This window comes from Papaver somniferum, chromosome 7 (genome assembly GCF_003573695.1).
Source record: "Papaver somniferum cultivar HN1 chromosome 7, ASM357369v1, whole genome shotgun sequence".
Classification (NCBI taxonomy): Eukaryota; Viridiplantae; Streptophyta; class Magnoliopsida; order Ranunculales; family Papaveraceae; genus Papaver; species Papaver somniferum.
Window position 1 is genome coordinate 18,134,012 of NC_039364.1, and position 10,046 is coordinate 18,144,057.

Here is a 10,046-nt window from a genome sequence, read left to right on the forward strand (position 1 = left end):
AACTTTCCGTCAATCTTCAACAACATCAACCCGGCTATTCCATGGCTTTTTCTAGGAGATTTCAATGACGTTCTAGATCAATTACTGAAAAAAGGGGAAGACAAGTAACGTAGGTCAATCTCAACCTCTCCTCACAATGATGGGCCAGATGGGATTCATGGATTTAGGATTCAGAGGAGACCCATATACTTGGACGAACAACCAAATGTGGCAAGACAACATTCTAGAGAGATTGGATAGAGCAATGGCAATCCAACATTGGCGTAATGTAAATCCACATGCGGAAGTTACTCATCTTCCAAGAATAGCATCTGACCATGCTCCAATCTATTACAAGAAAAGCAATAGACTGGCAAGGAACAAAAACTTACAAATTTGAACATTTATGGCTCTCGCATCCGTAACTCAAACAGGTGGTTGATTTGGCTTGGATACAACAACAAGTTGGAACCTACCCTAGACTTTCAATTAAAGCTCATAACAACAGGACAAATCCTCGTGGAATGGAATAAGGAAACTTTTGGCCATCTTCCAACTATGATCAAAAAATCGACGACGAAGATAAAACAGGCCCAACACCAATGTTCTACCCAATCGGGTAACGACATATAATTCTGGTTGGGTCAGGAACAACAACTAAGAAGAGATCACACATAATTTCTATAATATCACGCAACATACTGGCAACAAAGATCCAAAATCCAATGGCTACAATCAGGTGATCTCAACACAACCTTCTTCCACACTAAAGCAACCATCCACCGAGCATGCAACAATATACAAAAACTTCAAGACCCACAGAACAACTGGGTCAATAAGAAGGAAGATGTGGTTCAACTCATTCTTGATCATTTCTCCCAACAATATACGGCTCAACCTACAATCATAGATGAAGAAATTTTCAAAGATATCAATCCCAGATTAAATCCCAGACAAATGGACTTTCTTACTAAAGAGGTAACTGCAGCAGAAATCAAAGAAGCTTTATTCTCCATAAACTCTGAGAGTGCTCCTTGTCCAGATGGTTATACAAGTAACTTTTTCAAAAAAAATTGGGAAACAACTCTTCCTCAATTGATTGCCATGGTTCGTAGTTTTTTCAATGATCTCGATATACATCCACTAATGAATCAAACAAACCTTACAGTAATACCTAAAGTGGACCACCCATCAAATCCTTCTCAATTCAAACCCATGGGACTCTGTAACGTCACTTATAAAATCATTGCAAAAATTCTAGTTAATCGAATTAGACCGCTACTCCCTTTTCTGATAAGCCCTTTTCAAAGTTCCTTTATACCACAAAGATCAATCCATGATAACGTAGCAATTTCTTCAGAGGTATTTCACCATATAAAAACTTCAAGCCTCACCAAAGACCCGAAAATAACTCTAAAGTTGGATATCCAGAAAGCCTATGACAGCCTAGATTAGGGATTCATCAAAGCTAGCTGCTTTCACCAAACTTGGATTTCCAACAATTTTTGTAGATTACATTATGCTATGTATCACAACTGTTACATACTCAATCAACATAAATGACACACCTCATGGATATATCAGCCCAACTAGAGGTATTAGACAAGGAGATCCACTATCTTCCTATATATTCATAATTTCTGCATAAATCCTGTCTACCAATCTGGAAAACCTTCAAAATCAAAAATTGGTTAGAGAACTCAACATTTCAAGAAAATCATCACCCATTATTCATTTAATGTATGTTGTTGATATTCTAATCACATATAAAGCTTCTGCTCAGAGTAATCTCCACCTAAAAACCTGCTACACTCTTACGGCACTTCGACAGGCCGGGTAATTAATACTTCCAAATCATTAATTATTCATCACCCAAGATTAGATCCGGCTGAAAAAAGATATCTGCAATAATTTTTCGATATGTCGTCCACATCAAAACCACAAATTTATCTTGGATTCCAATTCAAACAAGGAAGAGCATGTAATCACACCTTTGCACCGCTCCTCCAGAGATTAGCTCGAAAAGCTAAAGGATGGATGACAAAATATCTGAGTCCAGCTGGAAGAATTGTCCTCATTAAAACCTCCCTAACCCCCACTTCAGACCACCTCATGCAAACACAAAGTATACCAATCAATGTCCACAAACAAATAGATTGTATCACGAGGAATTTTTTCTGGGAACATGATTAGTCAGTTAAAAAGCTTCATCATATTGGTTGGAATAAGGTAACAAAAACAATATTTGAAGGAGGGATCGGCATAAGCAAAAACAGTGATCATAATAAGGCACTTCTTATGAAAAGAATCTGGAATTTACATGAATATCCTAAATCCATTTGTGGAAGTCTATGCAGTTAAAAATATCTCAACCAGCAACCGATTCTACAGGGCATTGATACCATACCGTCTTCCTCCAGCGCTCAATGGAGACAATTAGCATCGCTCGTCCTACCATGCAACAATTGATTATTCACTGTATTGGAAATGGGTTATCAACACCAATAGAAGCCAACTGGATCCCACACTCCACAAACCTAGACCCATCTCAATGTTCTCCTATCCGAAAAGTGGCTGATATCATTGATCCGATCTCTCATAGCTGGAACCAGGAAAAATTAAGCACCCTACCCAATCATACAGCTCAGAAAATAATAAACATACACCTACCCCAACATAGCCCCCAAGACAAAATAATCTGGCACATTCAAAATATGGAAAATACACTACTTCATCAGGATAAAATGTCTAATCCAAGGTCAACCTACTCAAAACCCACTCCCACCTACAAAATTCTAGTGGACATTACTGTGTCCACCAAAAATTCATCTTTTCTTTTGGAAAGCAATCAATGAGGGTCTACCAACATTATCTCTCCTACATCACATCCATGTGACCGATTCCGACATTTGCCCCAGATGCAACGCTAATCAGGAATCATCGACTCACTTGCTAATCCACTGCCCAACGACAGCTGCAGCTTGGAACACCTTATTCACTCAACTATCAACCTTACAAAACTCCAACTACAACACCACATGTCATTTAACGCCGCAAACAACCATTTCACAAATTCTACAACAGTCAACACCAATATCTGTCATCTCTTCTGTTTGCTTTTTTATTATGGACCTTATGGCTGGCCAGGAATGAACTAATATACCGCCAAAAACAGACAACATCAAAAGAAATACTGGCTTGTGCGAAAAAAACAACAACAAGAATATTTCGTGGCAATACAATCCTTAACTCCAGTATTACCCGGAAATTCACCGGTTCTCCACCACTCAAGAAATGCCAAAAGGATTTCGACAATTTCGGTAGGATGATCCACACTAAACTTGGATTGGATTAAGATTAACACAGATGGGGCAGCCAGGGGCATCCAGGATTCGCAGGTGCCGGTTTTATTTGCAGAGACTCTGAAGCGCGAACAATTACGGCTTTAGCCCAACCTCTGGGAATTACAAGTGCCTTAACTGCAGAAACTTGGACTCTACTATTGGCATCAAGAACAACAACAAAAGGTTAATGGCCAAAATTTCTCTTTGAGACAGACTTAGAAACCTTATGCTCTTCGTCACATCCTCTACTGATCCTCCTTGGCATATCTCAAGGATGATTGGATCGAAGAAATAAAGATTAGAATTCGACAGATTCCACAAGCCGCTATCCAACACAACTACAGAGAAGGAAATCAAGCAGCGGATGGCTTGGCCAATCATGCGGCTGGCGGAAGTCAAATGGGAAATCTTTCAACCAAAATTTGGGACCACGCAATTCCGATTTATATTAGTCAAGTTATTTTCCATGACTCTGTGAGTACCACATACCCACGTCCAATTGTAACCTAATCTTCTATCAATAAAATACATGCTTCAAAAAAAAAAAAGAAAAAAAAAAAAAAAAAAACCAAAATATTCTTTATTCATGTACGTTTGATTTCAACCCACGACTTCGCTATTTTTTCTCTTTTGTTTTTGACACAACTTCTCTTTTGTTTTTGATACAAAACAAGACTTTCGATCGAATTCAAATAACTACAGTTGATCTTTCTTTTTATGAGTAGGGAAAGGTTGGTCGGTGGTTATTATTGATCCCCCAAATTTGAAACTATGGGTGCGCGTTGATTTCTACAACTTGCTTCTATTGATCGAATATTTCTTCTTTTACTATTATTAGTCTATTACCAGTCTTTGACAATCTGTACTTAAGAAAGCTAAACAAGAGAAGGTTCTACGAACGAAAATAAATGTATCGAATCATCAAAATACAAAACAACGAGTTATGAATAAAATAAAAAAGGTTCAGGGTAAATTGGGAATGTAATGAATAAAATAAAAAAGGTTAAGGGTAAATTAGTCTATTACCTAAGTAATTTTTTTAACCTAAAATATATGAAAATTCCGCTTACAAAAGTTGACGGAGGAAGTATGTGTAGAAACCAGTCCTACTCTGCCTATTTCTCACCTTCTCAGTCAAAGACATTAATCTATATAAATAGTTAGCTTGCTACCACAAACCAATTCATTCCTCTTCTGCTTGTTCGTCATCTTTGCGATATCTTTACTCTTCATCACTACTATATCCTTCGTTTTTAGAATTAAAAATGGTTTTGTCAAAGACTGCTTCGGATTCTGATGTTTCAATCCACTCGACTTTCGCTTCTCGATATGTTCGAACTTCTCTTCCCAGGTTAATTTAGTTCCCTTCTCTTTCAGTTTATTAATATATATGTTTTTGTGTATGTTTGTTTTGAATTTCTTTTAGATAAATAAATTTATTTTTGAGACAGTTGCTACGCGGCAGCTTAGGCTGGCAGTGTTTCAACAGTTTGTTTACGCATGGGCTTAGCTAAGTTTGTGTTGATTGTGATCAGGTTTAAGATGTCAGAAGACTCAATACCAAAGGAAGCTGCATATCAGATCATTAACGATGAGCTGATGTTGGATGGAAATCCTAGATTGAATCTTGCTTCCTTTGTAACAACTTGGATGGAACCTGAATGTAATAAGCTTATTATGGATTCTGTTAATAAGAATTATGTCGACATGGATGAATATCCTGTTACAACTGAGCTTCAGGTAATTATATAGTCTTAATTTTATATGTACCAGCAGTAATCTTAATATATTTTCCATTTCGGATGTCAATGTCAGTCTATGTTGTATTAGGCGCGATCCGAGGCGCCAAGCCTAGCGCCCGAGGAAATTTAAAAAACCACAAAGTTGGCCACACTTTGGCGCCTTTTTTCCTAGGCGTCGCACCATAGAGCGCCTATGGTGCCTTTTACAACATAGATGTTAAAGAAGCAGAACTGCTAATTGGTCGATTTGGGTTTCTATATAGAACCGCTGTGTGAATATGATTGCCCATCTCTTTAATGCACCACTGGGAGACTCTGAAGCTGCGGTAGGAGTCGGGACAGTTGGATCTTCAGAGGCGATAATGCTAGCTGGACTAGCATTCAAGAGGAGATGGCAAAACAAGATGAAAGCTCAAGGTAAATCCTGCGACAATCCCAACATTGTCACTGGTGCCAACGTTCAGGTCTGCTGGGAGAAGTTTGCAAGGTACTTCGAGGTGGAGCTTAAAGAAGTAAAACTGAGTGAGGGTTATTATGTAATGGATCCGGAAAAGGCTGTTGAAATGGTGGATGAGAATACCATCTGTGTAGCTGCTATCCTTGGTTCAACCTTGAATGGAGAATTCGAAGACGTTAAGCTCTTGAATGATCTCCTGCTTGAGAAGAACAAGATCACTGGGTACGTTTTGTTTGTTTTTTATTATTACTATTTCCTGGGTCTAGACCCATCGTGGTTAATATTTTGGTTCATTTGCAGATGGGATACCCCAATTCACGTTGACGCCGCTAGTGGCGGATTTATTGCTCCATTTATTTACCCAGAATTGGAATGGGATTTCCGCTTGCCTTTGGTGAAAAGCATAAACGTTAGTGGTCATAAATATGGCCTTGTATATGCTGGGATTGGGTGGGCGATCTGGAGGACTAAAGAGGACTTGCCAGAAGAACTCATTTTTCATATCAACTACTTGGGTGCTGATCAACCCACCTTCACCCTCAACTTCTCCAAAGGTTCCAGTCAAGTTATCGCTCAGTACTATCAACTTATCCGCTTGGGTGTCGAGGTAAGGCTACATATTACTCAAATTTTGTATCCGGATTAGAAAAAATCATCACATATGACATACTTTTTATAGCCAAGTTCTTAACCGCGATACACTTTTTTTTTTTTTTTTTGCTCTAGGGTTATCGAAACATCATGGAAAATTGTAGCGAAAATGCAATCGTACTTAAAACAGGTATCGAGAAGATTGACCGATTCAACATTGTATCGAAGGACATTGGTGTGCCATTAGTAGCATTCTCTCTAAAAGACCATACCAATTACACTGAGTTTGACATTTCGGATATGCTACGACGTTTTGGGTGGATTGTTCCTGCTTATACCATGCCACCTGATGCGCAACACATTACAGTCTTACGTGTAGTTATAAGAGAAGATTTTTCGCGTACTCTAGCAGAACGGCTTGTTTTGGACATAATAAAAGTTCTGCAAGAACTCGACAACACGTCCGCAAAACTTATTGTGAAGATAAATAAGCAGATTTCTGATAATTATGAGAAACAAGTTCAAGAAAATGGGAAAACTTTGGTGAAGAAAACAGAAGTGGAAACTCAGACAGAGGTTATTAATAAATTGAAAAAGATGGTGTTGTCTACTAAGACTAAGGGAATATGTTGATTGGAGATTAACTGATGAATATTTAGGCTTTATTTTCTAGTTCAGTAAGTTTATTTTGAGGATTGATCATAATTGTTTGTCAGTCGGGACTCAGTAGTTTACTGTTTTGCATAGCAAAAGTTTGGAGAGAGTTCATGATGATCCATTTTGAGACGTAGTATATTATTTTAATTTCCAGTATTGATTTTCATTGTAATATGATATTCAATATATGCCAAATATATTTTGAAATAACTTTGATCCTAATAGTTATTTGCACAAATAAATAAATAATTTCTGCTTAGGGATCTAGAAATCTCATTTGATTTGCCTACCGCGTTTCCCAAGGTATATCCCCTGCCAGTGGCTCAATATTTTCTGAAACCTCTGAAGAATAATGACATTGCATAAACAAATCTAGACTTAAGAATGTCTAACTTATTAATCACCACACTTAATTCTGCTTACTGCATTAGACTTGTACAACCACTGCGCGAACTGCGCGACAGGGTAATAAGCTTAAATTTACCCCATGGTATAAATGGAATGTCTGGAATCTCTCTCATCCACCACTGCGCGATCGAACCACTCCAAGACGATACTCCGAAACTCTTGAGTATCAACAAATCAGTGGATGCGATGAGTTTCAAGGTTTTCGTGAATAATGATGATAATCTAAGCAGCCTCGATCTGCTCTTCTTTCGGCCTCTTCCACTGGTGTTAGTGCGTCATTCCTATCTTTTAACGGAATAACACCAATTGAAGAAGCCTATATCCTATGACATCCTTTATCGTTCACTGGGAGTTGATTTCATAGAAGGCAGAGACGAGCACCAAGGATGACGACCACTCGTCCAGGCCCCAACAATCATTTTGATAAACAGGCCGCCCTACTTGTACTGATTCAGTTTGAATTTGGCTCCGGACTGCAGGATCAGTTGCACCTCCCTCCCCTTCAAGACGTTCTACAGTTAAGAGCAGTATACAATTTTTTTGTTAGCAACTAGGATTCAACAGAAAACACAAAATAAAATACAGATCAGTTGCACGTAGGAAGACTGCAGATTTCGTCAATAGGTCAGTAGTGTTCATTTTGCTAGAAATGTATCTTCCATACGACATTATAAAAAGATCCCTTTAAACCAAGCTTCTTGAGAAAAAATTATTACCTTAGAGACGATATAATTTTAAAGGAAAACTCTCTCTTCAAAAATGTCCAACAGCCTCCTTGGTTTCTATTCTTATTTTTGTGAATGAGATTTTAGTAAAGAACAAAGTAGCATAAGGGTGATGTTAGACAGAATGATTCTTATGACTCATGTCTCTAGCGGTGGTTTTATGTTAAAGTCTGCGGGCATCCAACTCAAAATCAATTGGCAGTGAGTGGAGCGGTCCTTCCATATTATATTTTAAGTTCATTAAGTGGATTATATCAATGTGGGACTATTTTTCCTTTCACACGCCCCCTCACGTGTAAGGCCAATCACTGGGCCTCACACGTGGACCTACGTACGAGTTACCAGTCCATTGGTAACAGGTGTACACAGGTTAGTGACTAAATCAGGGGGTAACACCTCGGCCATTATCAGCACTGGCCTACACCCCGGGTGTACAACTGACAAAATCGGTTAAACACTTCGGCCAGTAATTCGGCCTACACCCGGCATGCACAGGTCTGGGTGTGGGACTTAGTTCTGATACCATGATAAAGGTTACGGGCATCGAACTCAAAACTAATTGGAAGTCTGCGGGCATCCAACTCAAAAACAATTGGCGATGAGTGGAACGGCCTTTCCATATTATATTTTAAGTTCATTATGTGGAAATTAGTGATGCGGTGTCCTTTCACATGTTACAATGAGGATTCATGCAACACTACCGTTAAGCTAATGTAAAGCCTATACTTTTTGCAATCACTAGTCCATAGATTTGGCACACTGAACTAAAATATAAACCCAATTATCAGTTGGGTTATATTTTAGTTAATCACATCACAATGTTCATTGAATGCAATCATCTCCAATATTCATATATATACAAAAATTATACGAATATCCTCTCAGTAAAATTTTAAAGGAGGACACACAAGCTACCATCATCAAAAGTTTAAACGGATACCCAGCCAAATATACAGATGACTCCATCTTTACATGAAGTCATAAACATATTCACAAAAGACAAAATGCGCAAGGAATTTACCAAAACAGCAGCTGCAGCATGAGAAGTTGTCGGGTGTTCGCCGTCCACGTGCATTAGAAAAAGTTAGAAATGCTTATCGGAGGTTACCACTTAAAAGTGATCGAATTTACCAATGAAGTCTCCAACAATCGGTTGAGAATATGCTGGAACCCCAAAGAGATGATACTTTATGAAAATGTTTCGCTCAGCGAAACTATCATTCTCAAAAAAAAAAAAACCTACAGTAGTTTCTAGTTGATTCTCACGTGAATTTTATAAGTTCAACGAAATTCACGTTGCCAAAATCAGTATAAGAGCGTCCACAAAATCTTCAAAAAAATAAAGAATAGATTAGTGACTCTCAAAAGGACAATATTTTTTCTCTCTCATGGCCATTCCCTCTGCAAAACTCAGCCTCACAATCGTTTCAATTCTAGGATTTGAATCATGTGAGTGTGCTAATTGAACTTCTTCGCCGTCTAAGGACGGATCTTTGATCCTTCCTCTTGGGGCCGAGATTTATTGATTAGTAGAGTTTTTGCTTTCGCTGTGTTTTTGTATTTTATTTCTATGTTTACCGAGAGATCTAAAGAAAGGAGAGAATATTTGATGAAGGGTTTAGACAAATCTCAGTCTACGGAGAGTTCTCGGAAATCAGTCAATTCTAGTGCTGATTTTAAAGATATTAATAAACCCTTGAGAAGATTTATTCAACTGGATAGAAAATCTTTTACCATTGAAGAAGACAGTGTTGGTGTTGTTAGGGTAATCAAGTTCACAAAACGAGGCAGTGGAGGCTTCAGATCCTGGCTTGCTATAGATAAAAAGATGGTTTCATGGATGATCCACATTTTGATGTCTATATCGCAGGGAGAATCTACAAAGGAGAAATGGTCAGAGAGACTGGGAGAAGATGTATATCTGATGCAACTGCAGAGCAATGATGCTGGTGAATACTTAAGATTATCCAGGTTCAAAAAGGATGGAGATGGTAAAAAGTTCAATAATAGCTTTCCTGGAGGAGATAGTAGGGAGAACTGGGCTTTGTTAGTTGAGGTGATGGAGTCTTTTCTAATGAAGAAGAACAACAATTATGTGGGTTCTTTACAGTCTGATTCTATCTTTCCAAAATTGCATCAAGAG

At 38.2% G+C, this 10,046-nt stretch overlaps 1 protein-coding gene across 1 annotated transcript; it reads left to right on the forward strand.

Annotated features, from left to right (window-relative positions):
- Positions 1-4,523: 4,523 nt before the first annotated feature.
- Positions 4,524-6,992, forward strand: LOC113296516 (glutamate decarboxylase-like). The gene is made up of 5 exons (XM_026544820.1): positions 4,524-4,674; positions 4,859-5,063; positions 5,329-5,744; positions 5,823-6,129; positions 6,249-6,992. The coding sequence occupies exons 1-5, from the start codon at positions 4,589-4,591 to the stop codon at positions 6,744-6,746; spliced, it is 1,512 nt and encodes a 503-aa protein (XP_026400605.1). The 5' UTR covers positions 4,524-4,588; the 3' UTR covers positions 6,747-6,992.
- Positions 6,993-10,046: the final 3,054 nt, after the last annotated feature.

What these genes read in the sequence shown, in the direction of transcription:
- LOC113296516 (XM_026544820.1), top strand. Translation starts at nt 4,589, where the DNA reads ATGGTTTTGTCAAAGACTGCTTCGGATTCTGATGTTTCAATCCACTCG. An exon ending in CTGTTACAACTGAGCTTCAG is followed by an intron (nt 5,064 to 5,328) that starts GTAATTATATAG and finishes GTTTCTATATAG; the next exon opens with AACCGCTGTGTGAATATGAT. An exon ending in GAGAAGAACAAGATCACTGG is followed by an intron (nt 5,745 to 5,822) that starts GTACGTTTTGTT and finishes GTTCATTTGCAG; the next exon opens with ATGGGATACCCCAATTCACG.